Raw genomic sequence first — 24,064 nt, forward strand, 5'->3', positions numbered from 1 at the left:
CATTAGGGGAAAAAATGAAATTTGACTCTCTCTCTCTCTCTCTGGTAATAGAAATGTAACGGGTTCCTTACTATGAGCTGGACATCTCTTGATTACATGGAAATAACCATGAAATCTCTTGGCAATAATGTGGAAGTAGTTTGCCATCTCTTTCTTCCAAGCAGGCTGGCATAAATTAAATCTAAGACAGTGTGGAAGATTGATAGCACTTGTCTGCTTAACTTCTATAAAATATAGTCACCATCAGGGCACCGAAAAGGAGGAGACATACTATAGTTGCTGTGTTTGAGTGGGAATTAAAGGTACATAGCTGAATCTTCATTCTTCCATAAATTTATTTCTGTGCTCTGAACACTCACAAAGAAAGTTTAAGAGGCAAGTCAAGGAACTGAATAAATAACTTTCTCTAACAAACAAAGCATTCTTTCTTTCTGATAGAATGAAATGACTTGCATGATTGAAATAACAAAGTAAAGCAATTCAAAGCATTTAAGACTATCTTCTCTGTACTAAAAATAAAATGGGAGGCAATAAGAAAGTCATTAAGTGAAAATTGACTGGTACTGTTTTTTTTTTCTCTGTGAACTGATTTCAACTGTTGGTTAAAATGTTTATAATCACGAAAATAGGCCAAACAAAAACAAGGAACAAGGAACAAACCCCAAACAGGCATATGTTGTTGTTGTTTTTATATTGTCTTCTTTTTCTTCTTGCTGTATTTTGTTTTCATTTAATTTTTATCTGAAAGCAGCCTAGACTACTACAGAGTTTTGGGCAGACTCAAAACTGAAACAAACAAATAAAAATATAGGAGTTTTAACATAAAATGAGTACCTGAGAAAATGCCATCTTAATATTTTAGTGTTGTCTGCATATTCTATATCCAAAATACTACATGTTTCTTTGGGATAACTTAACATAATAACATAAGAGTGAAAAAAATGAATAGGGGACTGGAGGCTAAAACATATAAAGAACGGTTGCTGAAATTGGGTATGTCTAGTTTGATGAAAAGAAGGACTAAGGGAGACATGATAGCAGTGTTCCAATATCACAGGGGTTACCACAAAGAAGAGGGAGTCAAGCTATTGTCCAAAGCACCTGAGGGCAGGACAAGAAACAATGGATGGAAACTAATCAAGGAGAGAAGCAACTTAGAACTAAGGAGAAATTTCCTGACAGTTAGAACAATTAATCAGTGGAACAACTTGCCTCCAGAAATTGTGAATGTTCACTGGAGGTTTTTAAGAAGAAATTGGATAACCATTTGTCTGAAATGGTATAGGGTTTCCTGCCTGAGCAGGGGGTTGGACTAGAAGACCTCCAAGGTCCCTTCCAATTCTGTTATTCTGTATTCTATAATCATTTCTTATACTTAGCTTTAAGTATAGAGGAAATTATGTTAATAAAATAACAAAACAAAACATAAACAAAACAAAATTATGTTTTGTTTTTAACTCTGTTCATACCTTGACTTGCGGCTTGCTTCAGTAAGAGAAGAGCCAATGGATACACTTGATTTCTATGTAGAAGTTTAACTTTTTCTGTAACAAAATTGTGGCGTCACATATCTTAAGGCAGTCCATCTATTGCAGAATGCAAGAATGAGCATAATAGGGTTTTCCCTTACCAGATTCCATGATGTAAACTAAATTAAGCTGAGCTTCTTCATAGCCCATTTCAGCTAGATAGGCATATTGGACAAGAGATGAGTCTATATTACCAGTCTGGTAAGCAAAGTATGCTGTCCGGAACATTTCTGACCATCCTCCTAGCTCACATACAGTTTTATAAAGCTGAGGAGCACAAAAAAAAGCTATTTAAAAAAAACCCCAGCAAATAATGCTTGGAGTATCTGGTCTCTCCTGTATTGATTAGCAAATCTCGTGTTTATTTCCTACCTTTCTTGCAGGGACCCGAGATCGAATAAATGGTATACACCCCACTTTGCAAATGGTTACACTGAAAAAAAGAGTGATGATCTATTGGAAGTGATACACTGGAAGTGTAGATTCGAGTGAAGGTCTCTGTGCCAGCCCTTCAAGGTAGTTCAGACAAGAAGAACCAACCATGAGAATAGGATATTAACATTACCTTTATTGTAAGGTTACAGAGATAGAATCTTGCAAATCTGAAAGCATCCCTCTTCTCCCTCACATTTATTCTTTCAAAAACTAGGGAGGATCCCTTCTGAGATACTTTCTCCATCCCCATCTCTACTTCATATTCAGATTTTATTTATCAGATCATGGTCTAGGCAGAGATTCTCCCAAGTTCATTTGAACATACTGTTATTACATTCTGATCCAAGATCAACCTTCTAATCACTACACAGCACTGAAAAACTAAAGTTGAAAAAGGTTTGCTTATGATACCGAGCTATGGTGGTGCAGGGGTTTTAGAGTGCAGTGTTGCAGGCTAATTCTGCTGACTGCCAGCAGTTCGATTCTCACCAGCTCAAGATTGACTAAGTCTTCCATCCTTCCAAGGTTGGTAAAATGAGGACCCAGATTGTTGGGGGCAAAATGCTGACTCTGTAAAGCGCTTTACAGAGGGCTGTAAAGCACTATGAAGCACTATGTAAAGCACTATGAAGTGGTGTATAAGTCTAAGTGCTATTGCTATACTTAGATAGTTTTATGTGTTACTTTTTTTAAAATACTAAACATATCGTGATATAGCATTGAATAAATTATGACTATTGCAGATCAATGGAAATTAAACACAACTAAGCCCCCAAAATCAAACAATATATAAGTATACAACTTAAGCAGAATGACACCATAGTGGCTTTAAAAAAGAAGAGTCATCTTCCAGGTAGTGAGTGAACAACCATTACCTGTTCTCAGGAGAGGAAAAATATACGTCACTGCATAAACTGAATGTTACTCTTTAAAAAAAAAAAAAAGTACAGCCAGTACATTTTCTCTCAAGTAATATTTCAGTCCAGTAGTAGAGCCTTCCCAACCGCCCGCCCCCCCCGCCATGAGAATTATGGAGAAGATAAAGGAGGCAGCTTAAAAATAGATGTCCCTTCCTATAGTACACCTATAAAGGGAATTTGTGTAAGTTGGAAGTCACCTAATGGGGCTTATTTCCCAATGCAGATGCACAGATAACAGTGTAAATACGCTTACCCTGATTGCTGTAGTGTTTAGTGTTCCTGTCCCTGAACATTGCATTAAACACCATAGAACAATTCAAGGCAGAACATTTCAGGGCTAAATTTGGAAAGAAGGATTCTCCCTACATCCCAAAGCATCTTCCAGCTATTTGGATCCTGTTACAATAATCTGATTTTGTTGTATGGTGTTGTATTCAGTGGTGGGATTCAAATAATTTAACAACCGGTTCTCTGCCCTAATGATTTCTTTCAACAACCACTTCACCAAACTGCTCAGAAAGTTAACAACCGGTTCTCCCGAAGTGGTGCGAACTGGCTGAATCCCACCACTGGTTGTATGTGGGTGAGATTGGTTCCCCCCAATAACAACTGATTACAGGACAGTAAGAGGATAATATGACAACAGCTGTTGATTCAATTACCTGTAAGGACATTATGGTTATCTTAAGCAGATGATTGCTGCTACTTACTTCAACGGCATTTTGACAGGATTTAAACACTCCCATTCCTTCAGCATACATCTGAGCCAAATAGTACATTGCAAGGAGATGGCCATTTTCAAATGCCAAGTAAAAATATTTGAAGGCAAGTTTAAAATCTCTCCTCACTCCTAAACCATCTGAAACAAAGTTTAATTTGGGAATTTTAGGTTTTCAGTAGGAGAGAGGGAGGGAAGGAGCAAGGGAGGGAGGGAGGGAGGGAAGGAGGGATTTAGGACTTACCATAATACATGACTCCTAGCTGAAATTGGGCATTGTCATATCCTTTCTCCGCTGCTTTTTGAAAATACTGAAAAGCTTCAGTGTAATTCTGAAAAGTAAGTAAACTTTGATGATTCACAGTAGAGTTCTAATTCTTCCTTAGTTTTGTATTGCTCTATCAATGCCTCAAAAACTATTTAATGCTAAATTATTAGAAAACTAATAAAGTCTGCCCATGTGTTTTTGAACTCTTATGGGATGTTACCCTACATTAGATTGAACATTTTTCCTTGATTTTACTCATTAATATGTAGGATATAAAAGAGGCCTAATGAAATTAAGACTTACCAGTGGGACACCTCTACCTTTTAAATAAAGGATACCAAGCCCCCAGAGTCCAATAGAATTACCCTAAATAGGAGAGATAACTCCATTTAGACATAAGATAATCTTCACCAATAAAACTGACAGAAGTACTAAGTGATTGTTCATAGTTCTACCTTCCATAATTTTTTGCCTTGATGAATATGAGCTGGAACCTCCCTGGAGCTCCTTTTGTGGCAGTGAAGCAGCAGTTATGTCCAAAGTACAAACTCTATTCAGAAGGTCCATGACTAAGACCACAGTGCAATAAAAAGGCAGCCAATCACTCTGGAGTGTCAGGATACAAAGAATCTGCTCCTTTCCTATATGCATGCAATGTAATAAAGCACATGCATATATAAAAGTGGCAGAGTTTGCTCTATGATGTCACAATGCTTTTATTGTTTGTCTCCACTTGCCTCCGAGGTAATACCCATGGTGTAACATTTGCTATGTTTATTATAACAGGAAGCACGTAACTAATAACTGCAGGAGAAGCAAGAGGAATTGAAAAGGCCCTTAAAAAAAAACCAAAATCAAGTGCCATGTCCTATCTATTTTCCTAACCTCCTCCAGAAACAAAAAAGAAACTGCAACGACAGGGTGCCCCACAACAAAGACCTCTGTCACTTAAAAAACAGAAATTATTGATATTTTCTAACTTCTCAACTTTTACATTTATTTTTATTTATTTATTTGATTTGATTTCTATACCGCCCTACTCCCGAAGGACTCAGGGCGGTGCACAGCCAAACAATAAAATACATACACACAAAATTTAAAAAGCAGAATTAAAATCAAATTAAATAGTTTTGGCCCAGACAAATTAAAACCCCAATCGATTTAAAACCAATTTTAAAATTTGAATATATAAAATACTAAAAATATTAAAAATTAAAAATTCTTTTATAAAAGAGGGAGAAAATTAGGCTAGGCCCGCCTGGTGAAATAAAAAGGTCTTTGATCCAATTCCTTTAGCTACCTGTGACCTTCTTAAAACCATGTTTCTTTCTGACATGAAACTTTATTATCTTTCTTACAAATTCCTCCATATCAGTTTTTAATTAATTTCTGCCCACCGTAAGTTAAATAAACCATTTTCCTTTTACACCATCCATTTCTGGCCCAATACCATTAGATTTAATCTCAGTATTATTTTTATCCATATATGTTATGTATGTCCAATAGGATTATTGGTATGGTATTATATAAATTCAATTGTGTGCTCACGGTGTCAGTGTAGAAGTGCTACATTCACATACACTTTCCTATTTCTCCTCCTTTCTCTGCAAGACTCCCTAGATAAATTAAATGAGCATTTTTGCAAGTTCCTTGAAATCCGTGCAGTCCAAGCAAAAATTTTAAAAATTAGTACATTACCTTATCTGCGGCCATGGTGAAGAACTTCAAAGCCGTAATATTATTCTGAGTCACAACAGTACTTCCTTTTAAATACATCTGCATATATTAAAAGAACACAGTTTAGCTGATGGATATATAATACCTTAGTGAAAATTCCCAAAGAAACTGTTATGCACTGTTCCTTTTTTTTTCTTTTCTGTATTTTGTAGCTGACCTAGTTTTATTTATAGGAAGAAATAGAAAATAATACGAGCCCAAACTGATCTCAGGAAACAAAATATGTACCTTTCCAATGAATGCCATCCCATATGCATTGCCTGCATTTGCTGCTTTTAGGAAGTAGTAGAAAGCTTTCTGATGAAAAACAGCAAGGAAAAGTTAGCATGTCTATAACAATGTTCTTTCTAATTTGAGCTTTTAGAATTTTTTAAATTACTTTCATATACAAAGAGATAAAAATGGGGGAAATGAGAAATTAAAAGAAAAAGTTTTTTTAAAAGTTCTTGGAAACAATGTATCTTCTCTGGCAGTAGTTTTTAATTGAAATGGATTTGAATATAAGTAGTTTTTAATTATTTATCAAAAAGTACTGCAATCCCACGCTGATTCTAAAACTGACAATAATTCAGTGGTTTCAGATGCTGCTAATGCACCTGGATCTGTTTGTGATGTTAAGAGAGTTGGGGTTTGGTTCTGAGTTTTTTTTCTCTCTCCCAATTTTAGGTAATCCCGTTTCCTTTTGAAAAATTCAACTTGAAATATGATAGGGAAAACAAGCCCAATGTTTCCTACTGTAGTTTTTAAATCTGAGGTGGGATCCAAAAGAAAGCCAAGGTTTATTATTCTCAGATAATGCTGATGAAATTCCCACATTGCCATCATTTCTAACTTTGCTATTACTTCATTTGAAAAAAATTAGCATCAACCTTTTCAACTGCATTTGGTACATACAAGAATTTAAAAAGGGAACAGAACCTTAAAAGAATCTGTATACATGTTTGCTGCATTCCAACTACCACCCATTAAAAATGTTTAGCCAGGATAGCCTTTAGATGGGAATTCTTGCAGTTTTAATCTAACATTAGGATATTGGGATTTAAAAAGGGTGTTTTTAAACATATTAAAAATTGAGAATGCATATTAATGAATGTTAATGGAACATCCCTGAAATCTGAATATACATACAGCATGATCTCTTTCTAGTCCTCTTTTCCCCACAAGATGCAGCTGTCCAAGATATATCTGGGAAAATGAATTGTTGGTATGCAAAGTGAATGAACTATACATAACAGCAAAAGAATAAGACCTTGAAGAACTATATGGAAATATGGAATCTCCATAGTAATTATATCCTGCAATTATACTAAGTAATCTCTTCATGGATCATTACCTTGTAAAGTTTGAAGGGCTTTATATAGTCCACTTCGGCAACATTTGCTGTATAAGACACACAGAAATTTCCACCTACTTTGTTTTGGGGGGGGGGGAATGCATCTTATAGTCCGAAAAATACGGTAACTAAGTGGTCACTGTTTCTTCAGCTTTTTTGCATAGGCAGCATTTACTGTCTGTTGCTGTCTTCTTAATACTGGCTTTGTATGCATTTGTTATTATTACTATTGTTGTTATGTCTGTCTGTCTGTCTTTCTGTCTATCTATCTATCTATCTATCTATCTATCTATCTATCTATCTATCTATCTATCTTAGTGTATTGTGGAAACCTAGACTTGTATTTTGTGAATTCAGAAAGTGGATTAATTCTTATGTGAAGCAAGCCAAGGAGGAAGAAATTTAGGACAATTGTCTTACCTGTATCCGTGTGTTTCCTCTTTCAGCCAAAAACTTAAAGAATTGATGTAAATCCCAGTCCAAGAATTCTTCATTAATACTCAGATTTTCTGACCCTTCTATCAGTCTCACTCTTTCAACTGGTATGTCTTCATTTTTTTCAAATTTGTTAGCTACTATTGATAACAATAACAATAATTTACATGATCAAAACAGCTACTGTAGTTTGTAAGATATAAATGCTACAAAATCATCCTTTAGGGGACAGAGAAAATGAACAACTGTTACAGATTTAGTAAAGCAAATGGAAGAGGAAAAAATGGGCAACACTTTGGAAATCAGGTGCTTTTTTATCAGTTTCAATACAAAAGATGCAATGGAAGGCATTACATCACACATTTAATTCCAACTAGATTAGCACAAATAACCTATAGTTATTCATCAAAATGTTGGATGGGTTGCAATCAGAAAAGAACATGTGGTGGACATTGAAAGGGGATACCATATTGGAAGGCAATATTCAAAGAATTTTAACAAAACCAAAAATGGAATACATGCCACAGTTACATAATTTTGAGGGTCATAATTTAAAGTAAACAAAAATGTCCAGAGTTGCTTTATAGTGAGATGGGAAAGGAAGGAAGGAAGGAAGGAAGGAAGGAAGGAAGGAAGGAAGGAAGGAAGGAAGGAAGGGAGGGAGGGAGGAAGGAAGGAATTTTATTCTTATATCCTGGCTGCAAAGTTGAGAATTTCTGGATAACTTATCATTGGATAACTGACTTGCAAAAAAAAAATGCTTGTATGGAAAAAATGACTGATAAAACTTGAATACTGATTATTCAAGGGGATTAATCACATTTTAGTTAAATCTGGGAAGATTATATAAATTACGGTAATCTCTTCTATTGAAAAATTGAGTGCTATGTATAACCTATGATTAAATATTAACATCTACTTTCTGCTCTGTTATTTTGTATTGTTGACTCTTCCCCCCTTATTTATTTGAATTTATTGCAGAATATTAAAATAGCATGGAAAATATAATATTATATTTAAAATAGTAAAATATGTTTTAAAAAAGAAAATGGAAGGTCTATGACCGGAAAATGGGTACTATGATCCTAAACATTTGCCCACTAACGCATGCAAGCAAAATGGAGTTAAATCAAAATTATCCAGAGTTGATAAAAAAATATCTATTCACATTGAGGGGAAAGGAAAATGATGTTGTAACATCATTATATGAAATTCCACTGATGCAATCTTTTTTTAATATACTCCAGGTAGCCAAAGCCAAGTGGCTCCTTGATATGGAAAAAAATATTTATTTTATCTGTCTTATCTATTAGCATGATTTTACATTGCTTGTCACATAGTTTGCACAAGAATTCACATAATAATACAATTTCCATAATACTTTTTATGTTTTCTTTTTATGGAAATGCTTATATAGATTGACATTCATGTCTCAGTAGAAAAAAACTGTATACAATTACAGTATTCAAATCACTTCTCTTTTCCTTTATTCTCTGCTACTTGGCCTGTTACCTTATTTTCTTCATGCAGAGAGTAAGCAGTGATGCGGTTACATGGGAAGAAAGCAAGTCTCTTTTTTTAATCTCTAACCTTGAGCAGGTGATTGTTTGGGATGGCTTTGAGGCTCAGTGGAAAAAGATGAGCTTTTACCCATTTTACCCAACTGTGGTGGTACAGTGGTTAGAATGCAGTATTACAGGCTAATTCTGCTGACTGCCAGCAGTTTGATTCTCACCGGCTCAAAGTTGACTCAGCCTTCCATCCTTCCGAGGTTGGTAAAATGAGGACCCAGATTGTTGGGGGCAACATGCTGACTCTGTAAACTGCTTAGAAAGGGCTGTAAAGCTCTGTGAAACCATATATAAATCTAAGTGCAATTGCTATTTCAGCAACCAGGAGGGGAAGCACCACATCAATGATACACTGGTTAATACAATTTTGATTTGATTATTAGTTCTCTGTTAATGCACTGTTTTCAACAAATGCACACACATTTTTCATTAACTGTCAGATAGGCTGTTTGGCATAATAGAGGGATCCATCCTTATAATGAGCACCTCAGAGTTGTAATGTTGGGTGTGTCCAGATGTAGAACCTCAAATTGTAGCCTTTGTTTTGAAGGCAAGCTTCATGTTCCTAGACTGTTACCAAAAAAGCAAGATCATATATCTGAAAACACAGGATATTCATGCTGTAATGTGGAGGAGGGTTTCTGCCCTCTGCACATCCAGAGAACCAAAGGACTGTGCACCAAGATCCTTAAATTCTATTTACAAGTTGTAGAGACTCAAGCTTTACTGGTGTGCACTTACCGTAGTAGAATCTTTTTGGTTTTGGGGGAAGTTTTTTTTTTTAACTGTTCTGCTCAAGGGCATTTCAGAAGTGAGAATCTTTCCATTCTTCCTTGGCACTTATGACTGCCTTTAAGTACCATTTTGTATTCTGAATAAATGGATCCCAATGCTCTTTTGAAAATTTCCCCCCTTTTATATTGTGTAAAGTGAGGTCCCCCCTTTTTTTCTGTAAAAGTCTTAAAGTACTACACAGTAGATTCAACAGCACTCACCAAACTTTGCAACTTTCTTATAATTAGTTAACGCTACTTTACAATTCTTTGGAACATTGATTCCTAACCAGTAGCGATAACCCTAAAAAAAAGAAAAGAAAAATCAAAATTATTTTCCTTATTATTTAGGAATTTAGAACCGGAAATAGTTGAAATACTACATGTTTTACAAACCATGATCATCTGAGATATAAGATTTCCTCCAATACTAGCAAATGTGTAATATATGAGCGCCTAAGGAAAAAAATAAATATAATCATGCTAGAAATATATTTTGAATGCCATTTTAGATCAGATTTAACAAACCAGAGAGTTTTCTTTTTACCTTTGCCTGATTATATTCCACTCCTATTCCATATGATGATAAGAATCCTAATGCCTATGGAACCAAGACAGCAATAACAAAAAGTCCTTTTACCAAACAACATGTTAACAAAATTTGTTAAATTAAAATCTTAATATGACAAAGTTACTTTGATGTGGTTTCATCAAGATATCCTGCAATGATTAGCTTTGATTTATTCCCAAATAAAAAGTGAATTGGCATATTTACCTTAATTTACTATGGGAAATTTAGGGAAAGTCTTTGCACAGTAAAACTCTATTATATTATTTTTGACCAAATGCTTCGCCATGCAAGTGATTTTACTATATCAAAGACAGTATGAATCAGGCCTCAATCCTGAGGTCCTGAAAACTACATGGAAATTTGAAATTGAGATTACTTGGTCTTCCTGTTGATAAGGAATAATATTAACAGGGATCCTTGGCACAGAGCAATTCGTATTTGCAACTGTGCAGAAAGTGTTCTGTATTTCATGCAGCAGCACTAAATAGCTGGTTAGCATACTACTAAGAATGCAGGATCAATGAAGAAGATAAGGAATGGCCTGTTGGACCCATATAAGTAGAATGAGTGAGTGAGTGAGTGAGTGAGTGAATGAATGAATGCTCATCTGTGCTAATTTCTCATTGACAATTACTCTGTGAAAAGCAACTTGTTTGAGGAGGTTTGAAGAGGTTTCATAAGGAGGCCAATGAGGTCACATTTCCTTTTTAAAGTTGAGCAAGGAAAGAATAAGCAATTTGCCTACCACTACTTGGGATCAGGTTCATCTAAATTTCTCTGGTGTCCTAATTTATATCATGTTGAATCTGAAAGAGGAGACAACCTGCTCAATAATAGATGAAGGATAAACTAAAGAAAGTAAGAATAGCTTTGGCAGTTGAAGAGGAAGCTAAAGAAAATCATACAAATAGTAATTATTTTGCCATAGACAAAAAGTGTGAGACAAGTACCATAGTAGGATAAGACCTTTCCCCACCCACAAAGCCAGGCAAAATAAATTCTTATTTTTCAACACAAAAATTTGGGCAAAAAAAATCCCGTTTTTCTCATTCCAGAGCTCATGACTTGGAATCATGGATCTGTTACATGGAAATAGTTTCCAGTTAAGTTCGGGAAACAGTTTGACCATGGGACCAATTACCTAGAGTGGCAGTGGATTTTCCTTTCCTATAGATGTTCTAGTGGAAGCTAAACAGAAATCTCTGAGATTATTTATTAATTGAAATTTTATAGCTGCCCATCTCAACTTTGTAAATCAAGATAGGTCACAATAAACAAACAAACATAATATATAAAACCATAATGGAACCAAGGTTCCCAAAAAGCTCTCTCATAATGAATATCCCATTCATGTAGAGCTCAATTAACAGCTTGGCCCCAATGTCTGATTGAAAAGCTGGGCCCAAGGCTTTCTAGAAAACTAACAGGATTGTTGCCATCTAGATCTCAGGAGGCTATTGTTCAATAGGGCAAGCACATAACAGAGGAACCATGCTTCCTGGGTCCCACTAAATGACATGGTTTCATTGAAGAGATCCAGTGCAAGCTCATCCTGACGCCACTTGGATAGGACAGCCATGTTGCTTTCCATATTCAAGCACCATGGATGTCAATATCTGGTAAATTTGCAAGATTTGTTTCTCTCGCCATGTACATGTATACCTCTCCGTATCATATAATATATGTGGGTATATGCATAATTTTCTATTTATTTATTTAGTTAGTCATGTTTATGCAGTATATATTGGAGGTGGAGACCCTAGTTTGAAAGCTGTATGCAATGAAATTTCATTTTAATGTATGCCGATTAGTGTATATTCAGAGTGACAATAAAGTTATTCTAAGTCTGTCTGCCAATCATGCTCCCCTTTCCAAACTCTATTATATCCTACAATCACCCTATGGATGGAAGACAGCATTCTGGTAAATCATTCACACCATCTCCAACTCTATTAGGAAGCTCATTCCCAGATGATCTTAAATCTAGTATTTAACCTTATTAAACTCCACCCTTGTTAACCTGACCATAACTCCACTACAATTTTCCTTTGCTGTTGTTAACTGCCAACCCTTGCAACAATGGCTATCAGGTTCTACTGCTCTCCCAGTGCCACTGTTATTAATGTCATTCCAGCACCAGCTGGAAATCCTTATTGGCAGTGGTCTCTGCACTCCTCCACTGCCAACGCTACTACGCAATTGCTACTAATCCAACTGTGTGGCATTTCTTGCCAACACTCCATCAAAATCTCCAACAATGGTGGCAATGGTAGCCACCATGCCCGGCCATTGCTGCTGACACTCTAAACCCAGACAACCCCCTTTAGCAATGGTTACTACTGTAGCAGAGTTGTCGTCCATTGCTCCAGATTGAAAGCTCCACTCCTCTCATCACGCAACTGTTTGCAGGTCAAACAACTCTCTCCAGTGGCTCTACCACTTTTGTTGTCTTACCAAAATAGTAGTCTTCCAGGTCAACTCTACTTTCCAGCTTTCTCCAACTATGTATCTGCTACCATTCAAACTCCATCTCTCTCAAATGTATGCAATCTGAATCTTATTCCTTCTCCAGCCCTCTATCCTCACACATAGATTGAATGCCACCTTCTCTGATATTATTTGGGGCGGGGGGGGGGGGGAATGAAAAGCTGGCTTTTTAACATTCTTATAAATGTACATTTAGCTTTGGGAAATGATTTCCAACTATACACTGTCTTCAGAGAATTCAGGCTTAAGTCTTGCCCTAACTTTTTAATCAGTCAATAAATTTGTGGGCATATTTTATGCATACATGCAACCACCCTCGTAAAATTAGTCAACTGAATTCATTATTTACTTACCACCTAGTTGAGATCTCTTTGTTCCATGTACATACATTTATTCCTTTTCAATTATTCATTATTCATTTTAAACAGACTAGTAATTATTTAAAGCAGCAGTTAATTAAAGAACCACATACAGTCTGGCTTCTCTGGGACCCTTCTTCGGCTAAAAGCTTATACAGTGATACAGCTGCTTTTACATTCTGGTGACCATTATATCCAAAGAGCATATCCGCTGCCAGTCGTTCCATAACTTTTTGACTTTGTTTTTCTGCTGCCTCAAGACGATGTTGGTGGTTTCTGGTTCAAAATAGACACATTTCAGATTTAATCAGGCAGAGATCTCTGTAATGGTAGTTTAATACTCTGACGATGTCAGCAGATGGCTGACGAAAGCTTAGTTAAATACAATTTTAATTATTTTAAAATTTTAAGTTCCGGAGCTTGCAGGATATATATCCTACCTCTTGATGCGTTCTAACTGGGTCAATTAAAAATTTACTACCTCATTTAGAATTTGATGATGGTCAACTTTGTGTACAATGAGCCATTTTGACCACTGGGGAAAGGGAAGGAAACAGATGTAGAGAAGTGTTTTCATCTCAGCAGTCCCTAGTTTCTACCTAGTTTATTGTTAATTACAGTAGATAAATCTTGTTAGATCGTGGGTGCAAGAATGGACAGGACACGCAGTAGAATCAACACTTTTATTAGCTCCGTAAATCGCAATGGTGTAGGTGCTTCTTTAATGGCCCTCAGTTTTCCCGAAGTGGGTCGTATTCCTGATTCATCTATTAAATATCCCAGGAATTCTACTTGTTTCTCTGCCAAGTTGCATTTGTTCTTTTTTACTTTTAGCCCCACTTCTTGGAATCTAGATAGCACTTCCCTTAGATGCTGCTGTAGCTGGTCTAAATTTACTGCCGATATGAGCACATTGTCGAAATACGGGACAACTCCTTCAATCCCTTGTAATAGGCATTCCATCAGGCTTTGGAACAACCCTGGGGCTACGCTGACTCCAAACTGTAACCACTTGCACTTAAATGCACTCCTGTGTGTCACGATTGTTTGGGCCTCAGCTGTGGCATTGTCTACTGGAAGCTGTTGGTACGCTTGTGCCAGGTCCATCTTTGCAAAAATTTTTCCTTGGCCCAAGGAGCGGAGCAGATGTTGCACCACTGGTACTGGGTAAGCACTCTGTTGTAGTGCCTTGTTTATTGTACTTTTGTAGTCACCACAGATGCGTACCGACCCATCTGGCTTAACGGGGGTGATGATGGGTGTCTCCCACTTCGCATGGTTGGTAGGCTCTAAGACTCCCTGGGCAACTAGTTGTTCATCTATCTTGGGCCTTAGAGCAAATGGGACCCTTCTGGGTTTAATCCGGACAGGGGTAACTTGGGGGTCTAGATTAAATGATATCGGGGACCTCGTGTACTTGCCTAATTCGCCGTTGAACACCTTCACGAATTCTGTCATCAGCTTTTCCACCCAGCCGCAGTCATTGATGTGGTCGATGCCCGTTACAGTCCTAGTGGCTCGAACCATTCCAGACCTAATAGGCTAGGTCTATCTCAGTCCACGATGGTGAGGGGTAGTTTTGCTTTGAAGGTCTTGGAGGCAACGTTGAAAATTCCTGTGCCAATTACTGGAATCCGATTCCCTTGGTAGTCTATTAGTGTCAGTCTTTGGCGTTTGAGTGCACTGGTGGTGATGCCAGGAACTAGTCGCTGGATTGTTGCCCAGGAAACCATGGATAAGCAGGACCCCGAGTCAACCTCCATTTTGCAGGGTCTTCCCTCGATGAGTACGGTCGCCGCCATCTTGTTCGATTTTCCCGCCCTTGCATGACCCACTATTAAAGTTTGGGGGTTTCTCCTCTCTCCGATTCGGAATTCTCGCTTCTGCGACCTCTTCCAAATGGTTGTCTTTTTCCGCTTGCCTTAAACTGTCGACTGTTTGATGGTGAGCTTGGTGGATGGTTTGGTCGGCTCCTTTGGGACGCTGGCTGAGATGCTCTGCAGGCTCTCGCTATATGTCCCTTCCAGTCACATCTCTGGCATATGGCATCGCGGAATCTGCACTCTACCCTGGGGTGATTTCCCTCGCAGCCTGCGCACCAGAATTCTGACTTCCCTTTTCCTCGTGGCTTGCCCCTTTGGTCTGTTTGTAGGTGATGGACTTCATCCTCTTCTTCTTCCTCTGATCCCGTTTCAACGTCCTCATAATGGATCGGCTTCTTTTCCTTGTGGCCCCTTGTTCATCTTTTTCATGGCTGCTGCGGATTTCTGGGATGCCTCTGATGCGGTGGCTTCTTCCATTGCTTCTTTGAATGTTATTTGAGGCTTGGACAGGAGTCTATTCTGCAACGTGAGGTCTTTTAACCCCAAAACCAGCCGATCCCTCATAGCTTCCTCTAAATTAGAAAAGTCACAGGCTGCAGCTATCTCCCTCAGGATCGCGACAAACTCAATGATTGATTTACCTTCCCTCTGGTCCCTCCAGTAGAATTCATGCCTCCTTACCAGGGATGAAGCTTGGGGAGCGTAGTATGCCTTTAGGATGCTTTGTAGGGCCGGCCAGGACATCGTTCTTAGTTCGATAGGAGCTATGAGCGCTTTTGCCATTTGAACACAGCAGCTCCACAATGCGTGAGGAATATTGCTCCCTTTCTTTGTTCCGACAGGCTCAACAGGTCGTTTCCTTCCAGGTACATGTGGAAACTTTCCATGTAAGATTCCCAGTCTTCTCCAGCCAGGTTGAATGGTGCGGGTGGGCTGATTGAAGGCATGGTGGTAGCCGATGATCTGACCAGTGTTAGTAGTCGTTGATCTGGATGGCTGACAATTGCTTGTTGGAGGTTCAGTGCTTTGTTCTTTGTCCTTCAGTATCCCACCTTCGTCGCCAGTGTTAGATCGTGGGCGCAAGAATGGACAGGACACACAGTAGAATCAACACTTTTATTAGCTCCGTAAATCGCAATGGGGAATCCTAGCCGTGGCAGCTCCTTTTATAGCTAGGAGCTGTCCGTGGCTTCAGCCACTGACATTACTCTGAATTTCCCACTCTCGTCCCTGATTGGTCCATTCAAATCTGCCATTCAATACTCAACAAATCTGTATTTAAGAGGCAAAGGAAATTTGCCCTGTCTGTCTGTCTCTCATACTTCCATCTCTTAAAGATATAGATTGGATAGAAGCAAATTTATGAACTTTTTGTTCAAAAACTTTCCGTCTTCATATATTTTTAAAATTTATATTAACTTCAATTGTAATCACTATTAGCTGGTCTAACCCATATTTGATATTTGAGACATCTGTATTAGACAAAAAACAAATAAGGAAGGGTGCTTTAAAGCAGGGGTGAAATTTACTTATCTTCGCTACTGGTTCAAAAATGTGAGCGTACATGACTTTTCCACACATGCGCAGAACCTTCTGCGCATGCGCAGAGGGTCAAAACAGAATGTGATTATATCCGGGCAGGTGGGCAGAGCCTCCCGCCACCAGCGCTACTGGTTCGCCCAATCTGGATAAAACCGGCTGAATTTTACCACTGGTCCAGAATGTGGCCGCGAGGGTGGTTATGGGCGCAACTCATTGCGCCCACGTGACACCCCTCCTGCGTGAGCTGCACTGGCTCCCAGTGGTCTTCCGGGTGTGATTCAAGGTGTTGGTCACCACCTTTAAAGTGCTCCATGGCATAGGACCCGGGTACCTTCGAGACCAACTTCTGCCACCAATAGCCTCCCACCGGCCAGTTCGCTTCCACAGAGAGGGTCTCCTCAGGGTGCCATCGGCCAAGTTATGTCGGCTGGCAACACCCAGGGGGAGGGCCTTCTCTGTGGGAGCCCCAGCCCTGTGGAATGAACTGCCCCCGGAAGTGCGTAAGATCTCCGACCTCCGGGTATTTCGTTGTGCACTCAAGACCCTGTTGTTCCGCCAGGCCGGGCTATCAATATAATAATTTTAAATTGGGTGTTTTAAATTTCTGGGGTTTTAAATTGAGCCGAATTATTTAATAATTTTAAATTATTTTAATTGATGTTTGTTTTGTGTTTTTAATAGGCTGTACACCGCCCTGAGTCCTTCAGGAGAAGGGCGGTATAGAAATAAAATTATTCTTATTCTTATTCTTTAAAGATGATGGAGCTTTCTGTCCCCCTCCCCCAATTTTTATCTCTCTTCAAGATGTAATTTAGAATCAGTGAGGCTTTCTTATTCTATATATTTCTTAATTAATCTACCACTTACTTCAAATTAAAGAATGTCAATTAGCATTCATTGATAGCTGGGTTAAGCCTTTACTTTGCATCCAAAGCAATCTTATTATGAACATTTCACCTTTAATTAACATGTTCTGGTATTTAATTACTTAGGATCTGTTTTGGTTCAGGGCACATCTCCTAATCAAAGCTCCTGCTGAAATCAGCTATCCAACTTGATTACTTTTGTGTGCATATATCTATATAGTACAGACTTATATGAATTCAATGTGTTTGCAAGCAAATTATTTTAGAAATGTAAATTTGTCCCATGGCCCTCCTATGATTTCTCTATATCATTGATATATACCCCAAAGAGGAATAAACAGGTGGCACCAGGGCCGGATTTTCCTATAGGCTAACTAGGCTTCAGCCTAGGGCCTCAAGATCAAGAGGGGCCTACACAGTGGTGGGATTCTGGGGGTTCTAGGGGGTTCGGCCGAGCCCTTTGTTAAATTGCTGGCTCGCCCGCCCCTAGCCTCCCACCCGCGCGGCGCCAGCCTACCGTAGCCAGGGGTGGGCAATTGTGGCTCTTTTACAACCTGTGGACTTCAACTTCCAGAATTCCTGAGACAGCTTGGCTGTCTGAGGAATTCTGGGAGTTGAAGGCCACAGGTTGTAAAAGAGCCACAATTGCCCACCCCTTTCCTAGCCTGAGTTCCGCTGCCTGGGATCCACGTGGGCTGCCACGTGGTTACCCACCGGCTCCGGACGCAAGAGAGCAGGATGGAGAAAGCCGCTTCCACGCCTTCACTCACCCTCACTCTCTGCTCTGTTGGATCGCCGGCCGTTCGCTTACCCCGCCCACTCCCCATCTATTGCTGCCTCCGATGGCTAGAGGGAAAAAAAACTTCAAATTCTTGCCGCGGAGCTTCAAAGGGCCGCCCTAGAGCCAGTGCTGCAGCCGAACCCTTTGTTAAATTGCTGGCTTGCCCCGCCCCTCTGCACCACTATTTATTGCCAATAAATAGTGGTGGGTGAGGGGTGGGGGAGCCAGCAATTTAACAAAGGGTTCGGTGTTTTTTTTGTAATTTTATTGGCCCCCGGAGCTTCAGCATAGGCTAATTAGCCCTTGCTTAGATCGGCTCCCGACCCCCAGCTGATTTGCTCTCAGCTGTTTTGCTCACGGATCTGCTCCTTGCTTGCAAAGAGTGCTGATTTTTTCCCCCCTAGCTATACTGAAAAACGAAAGAGAAAGTAAAGCAGGCTGTTGGCTTTGCACGTTGGAAAATTAGGCAGGCAGATTTCTTTTTCCTCACCAAAAAAGGTAGGTGCAAACAACAGGAAATTTAGGGAAAAAGAGGAGATTTTAAAACACAAAAGAAAAAAAGCTCTATTTAACTAGGGAATTGTAATAATTGAGATACTATTAATTGTATATTGTGTTGAAAGCAGAAATGGATAAGTTGTGGTTTGGAGGAATATATGGGGGAAATTATTTGGTTTATTATTATTGGTAAATATAATTAATTGATTTGTAAGAAATTGGATTGCATGGAAATAATTGGAATATTCATGTTCATATTGATTAATATACAAAAAAGGTAGTTATATAACTAATTGATTTATATTAAAATGTTGAATTCATATTAAACAACTGTAATATTACATAATTAACCAATGTGAGGATGGATATAAAAATAGATGACAATGGGAAGGGGTATAATATAGAATAGAAGGGAAAAATTGAATTTGATTAAGATTAGAGATGAGGATGAGGGTAATATTGTTTTTTTACAAAAATAGATGAGGAATAAATATGGCAAAAAGGAAATATAGAAATTGTAAATTTAATTGAAATGACTAAACACTGTTTAAATTTGTGAACCGGCCAAATACTCTGTTCAAAGAAAATACATTGTATGTTTGTATGTGTGTTTCTAATTATTGTTATTTATTCATATTTGTTCTCTTTTATTCTTTAAAGTTTAACAATTCATTCTTTATCTTAATATCTTTATATTTGTTTGGGGTTGGCTTTCTTCCCTTTCATCTTTTTTATTGTACAGCAATCTTTCTCCTCAAACCTACCACCTCTCTTTTCTTTCCTTCTTACTTTCTCTTCCTCCCCCTCTTCTTCTCCTCCCTACTTCCTCTTCCTTTCTCCTTCTCCTCCTCTCTTCCTCCCTCTCTCTCCTACTCTAATTTCCCTTCCCTTCCTTCATCCCTCTCTATTGCTGTATCCTTTTATGCATATGGACTACTCAGAGGGCTGAAAAAGTTATTTCTGACTGGTCCTCGCACTTTTGATCAGTCCTCGAACTTACGACTGTCCTCACATTTTACATTTTTGCCCTATCTTGTCACCATGGTGAAGAGAAGCAGTTGTGAAATGAGTGACATGGTTGTTAAGAAAGCTGCACGGGCATAAATGTGAGGATGGTCATAAGTGTGAGGACCGGTCAAAAGTGCGAGGCCCAGTCAGAAATGACTTTTTTCAGCCCTCTGAAAAAAGTCTATGCACATAGCCACGCCCACCCGGTCACATGACGAGCTACCCACGCCTACACAGTCACGTGACCAGCTAGCCACGCCCACCCAGTCACATGATTGCCAAGCCACACCTCCAACTAAGCCACGCCCACAGAACCTGTTGTTAAAAAATTGAATCCCACCACTGGTGAAAGGGCCTCATAAGTGGAATAGCCTAGGGCCTCTTTCAATCTAAATCCGGCCCTGGGTGGCACGTGTATTGTTTGGATTCTCCCTTGCCACTATATAATAATTCTCCATCCATTGCAAACTCCCTTCTCCTTTATATTCGCCAAAGTGTGAACTAAGGCACTTCTAGAAATCCTGCAAATAGTGTGGATGTTTGGAAATCAACTCTCCATCTCACATTTTAAACACAAATTTAATTTGATTTTACTGGATTTTTGCATCAAAAGGCAAAACAAGGACTTGGTCAGATTGTCCCGATCTATAAATTTTGGCAGGTATCGGTCTTCTTCTGCCTATTAATTCAGTTGACCAAAGTATCAGATTTATTCGTATAAAGCGAATAAAGCGAATTTCTCAAGGCATTCTTGAGAAATTTATCTAGGTGATTTTCAAAAGCTGACCTCACTTTTATCTTTTCCCACTGATTTGTGGGGTTTCCCTGAACTAAAATAATTTATTATTTAAAATAATTTATTACCGTTAATTTCTTTAAAAATGTTAAATAATGTATTATTATTCAATCATTTCAATAACTTTTTGCTTATGGAAATATGCAGTGAAGAGTGCACATTTTAGAATTAATAAGTGGTTCTTTTAATAATCAATGGTGTGCCATATTTCCTACTGATATATGTTTGCTCTGCCATCAAAACAAATGAATGGATACTTACTCTTCCTTGTCTTTGTCATTTTTCAAATGCCTCAGTATTTTCTGGCTACTCTGAGAAATACTCTTCTTTTTTCCAACCTCCTCTTTTATTTGAAATTTGACCAGAAAAAAATAAAATAAAATCAGATTTAGAACAAATGCCATTTTGGTCATCATAGCAATCTCTCTTATGTTTGGCATCTGAATGAGTGTCTATCTGTGAGTATTTAATGATCCTATTCCAATGAAGGCTAGAATGGAATTGAAATACAGATTTCAAGTAAAATTTGCACATTAATTGAGACATATTTCAGATGTGGTGCATTCAGCATAAGGCAGTTTGTGCTTACAAAAGATAGCTTGCACTGCAGAATCCCATGAAATATTTATTAAGATCTTTTCCTGAAAACCCCCGTCTTTTAATCTACCTACCCAGAGGTTAACACTCTCTGAAGCTGTAATAACAGGAAGCAGTTCTACTGTCTGATTTCTGTAATTTATCCTTAGTCTTACAACTTGCTCTGTCATTTTTTGCAACTCCTCACACACAGTGTGGCCATGCCCTCTCCTTTGGATACATGTCCCCTTCTACAAATGCTGTTTATCACAGAGTCTCTCTCAGAACCATAGACCTTCGTTTTTTCCCCTCAGTGAACTAAATTAGCTTGATAATTCTTCTTATTCTTCTGGGGCCTATTTCCCCCTCCACATCTGCTAAGCTTTCGCTCTATAACAGCCAAAAAAGGTATGCTACAAGAGAGCTATGATCCCCAACTTTGCTTCATTCCCTTTTGTTAGAAACATAAAGCAGCTGCAGTTATGAAAACTTCAATTTTAGGAGAAATAATCTAGGGGATGGAATATGTGTATATCACCTATTTACTACAATATCTAATCTCTGACTGAGTCAGAGTTGAAGAAGCTTCTTGGATGAGAGGCAAAACATCTTCAAAGAACACCTAGAAAGCCTAGTTGCCTCTGGAAAAAGCACCTTTGGGACAACCATGACTTGGATGACTGAGAATTTCCATAGACATTGAGAGCCAATTGTTTCTCACTAGGAAGAGAAGTTAAAATTTGTGCATTATTATTGTAATAGACCTGTCTGGTCTCAGGCTCTTTATGTCTGATCATGGTCCTTATATTATGACAAACTTCTAAAGTGTCACACATGATCAGAGGAGTAAGATTCACACATATTTTCATTGATCCTGAGAAAAAAGACAGTGAGGTTACAAAAACTTAGAAAATAAATAGACAAAGCTCCAGTGTCCTTTTACACTGAACAACAAAGATTTTGCTTCCTGGACACTTTTGGATGTATCTTAACAGATTTTGGGCTTGTAATCTTGAAAATAACCTTTAATTTAACATATCATAAACCATTTTATAGAAATTGTCTGTTTTTACACAATGGCAATGTACATCCTTGAGTATCTGTTGACTATGCTGCACATATGTCATACAAAAACATGGAATTGTTAGTGAAGTAAATCCAGCACACTGTTCTGTCCCCAACCCCACGCACACACACCACCAGACATTCAGGAGTTAAAGACCAAACCAGCCGGCAAAATCCTTTTCCTTATGATAACGGAACTAGTGGCTGCCTGCCAAGAGTTTATGTTGCAATATTTTCAGGATCAGACTCAATAAAGATAATAGAAGTTATAGGTTTAAATATAATTCTCTTTAATCATAATAGGCATTCTATATTCGCTGAATATTCAAGATAGAAGCAAGGAAAATGGGGAGGATGGCTCCTTTTATATACAAGGGGCGGAGCCAGGAATGGGAGTGGTAAATTATGAATACATTAAAGCTCAAGTAATAAGTTAACCCCTGATGTTCCATATATACATTATTTACACATTAGAGAATAAGGCATTTACATCTGACAAATCCCCCTCTAAATGCCGGTTCGTTATACAACACCAGTTACATTCAGATTCAGGACAATATAATACATATAATTTAGAAGTTAAATATTTGTGTTGTTTAGAAGGTAAGGGTTTTGTTAATATGTCAGCTAATTGTTCAGAAGTATCACAATGTATTGCTTTGATGAATCCGTCTTGAGATAGTTGTCTCACGTGCTTAAATTTTATATCAATATGCCTGGACCTTTGTCCAATTGCATCGGATCTAGAAATTTCAATGGCCGCTTTATTATCTTCATGCATAATAAATGGTAAAGTAGGTTTCTTCCAAACATCTGTGATCAAATCATTGAACCATACAAGGTTATTTGCAGCTTTAGACAAGCAAACATATTCTGCTTCTGTGGTAGAGGTGGCTACCAGTTCTTGTTTACCAGTATACCAGTAAACTGGACAATCGTTCAATAGAAAAACATAACCAGAGGTACTCTTTCTGCATGATGTATCACCAGCCCAATCTGCATCAGCATAACAAGTAATTTTTGGTTCTTTGTCATTATTGGGTTCCAATATTAAACAAAAATCTAATGTACTTTTCAGATATCTTAAAATTCTTTTGACAGCTTCCCAATGATACAAGGTTGGTTTGCTAACATATCTTGACAATAAATTGAGAGGTAATGCAATATCTGGCCTAGTCCAATTAGATATATAAAGGAGTGAACCTATAACTGATCTGTAAAATGTGTTGTCTTTAAACTCAGGGGAAGATTCATCATTGTTTCTAAGAAAATCAGTTTGCATAGGTGTGTCACATGTTTTGGCATTATTTAAGTTACATTTGTTTAGGAGTTCAATGATTTTATCTTTCTGAGTAAGTTTGAATCCCCTTTTTGTTTTGTTAATTTGTACACCAAGGTATTTATTCACTCTACCTAGTGATTTCAATGAGAAGTGTTCGTTTAACTTATTTACAAAGATTTCCCTGCTCTCTTTATGCTTTCCAATATATAAAATATCATCCACATAAATTAATACAAATTCAATATGATCATTACTCTTTTTTACAAAGAAACAGTTATCAGCAGTGGTGGCGTTGAAATCCATGGTCTTTAGTACTTTTACCAAACAATCGTACCATCTTTTGCCAGATTGCTTCAATCCGTACAGACTCTTATTTAGTAACCAAATTTCGTTCTTATTAGTGTATTGACTGTGTGGTGCTCTTACATATATTTCCTTATCTAATTTTGCATGTAAGTATGCAGTCTGTATGTCATATTGAAACACGTCTAGATTGAGTGCAGATGCTACTACAAGAGCTGTTTTGACACTCTCTGTTCTCACTGTGGGTGAATATGTGTCAGTATAGTCTTCTGGATATTTTTGTGCATAACCTTGTGCAACTAGTCTGGCCTTGTATAAGGTATTACCTCCTTCTAAATTCTTAATTTTATAAATCCACCTGGTACCTATAATTGTTTTATCCTTAGGT

General features: G+C 38.0%; 1 protein-coding gene across 1 annotated transcript in view; it reads right to left on the reverse strand.

Moving 5' to 3' along the window:
* SEL1L2 (SEL1L2 adaptor subunit of SYVN1 ubiquitin ligase) overlaps window positions 1-20,854 on the reverse strand; it is a 29,316-nt gene extending 8,462 nt beyond the window's left edge. The window contains exons 1-14 of the mRNA XM_070932874.1: window positions 20,712-20,854; window positions 13,250-13,412; window positions 10,267-10,320; window positions 10,116-10,175; window positions 9,942-10,023; window positions 7,361-7,515; window positions 6,736-6,792; window positions 5,836-5,904; window positions 5,569-5,646; window positions 4,174-4,236; window positions 3,847-3,934; window positions 3,595-3,743; window positions 1,631-1,796; window positions 1,470-1,544 (exon numbers count right to left, since the gene is read on the reverse strand). Of these exons, the coding sequence (XP_070788975.1) occupies window positions 1,470-1,544; window positions 1,631-1,796; window positions 3,595-3,743; window positions 3,847-3,934; window positions 4,174-4,236; window positions 5,569-5,646; window positions 5,836-5,904; window positions 6,736-6,792; window positions 7,361-7,515; window positions 9,942-10,023; window positions 10,116-10,175; window positions 10,267-10,320; window positions 13,250-13,412; window positions 20,712-20,854 (1,402 nt within the window). The remainder of the gene's footprint in view (window positions 1-1,469; window positions 1,545-1,630; window positions 1,797-3,594; window positions 3,744-3,846; window positions 3,935-4,173; window positions 4,237-5,568; window positions 5,647-5,835; window positions 5,905-6,735; window positions 6,793-7,360; window positions 7,516-9,941; window positions 10,024-10,115; window positions 10,176-10,266; window positions 10,321-13,249; window positions 13,413-20,711) is intronic.
* Between the last annotated feature and the right edge of the window lie 3,210 nt (window positions 20,855-24,064).

Source organism: Pituophis catenifer, unplaced genomic scaffold (assembly GCF_029215685.1).
Source record: "Pituophis catenifer annectens isolate HBS135680 unplaced genomic scaffold, rPitCat1.0.hap2 SCAF_1, whole genome shotgun sequence".
In the NCBI taxonomy this organism is placed as follows: Eukaryota; Metazoa; Chordata; class Lepidosauria; order Squamata; family Colubridae; genus Pituophis; species Pituophis catenifer.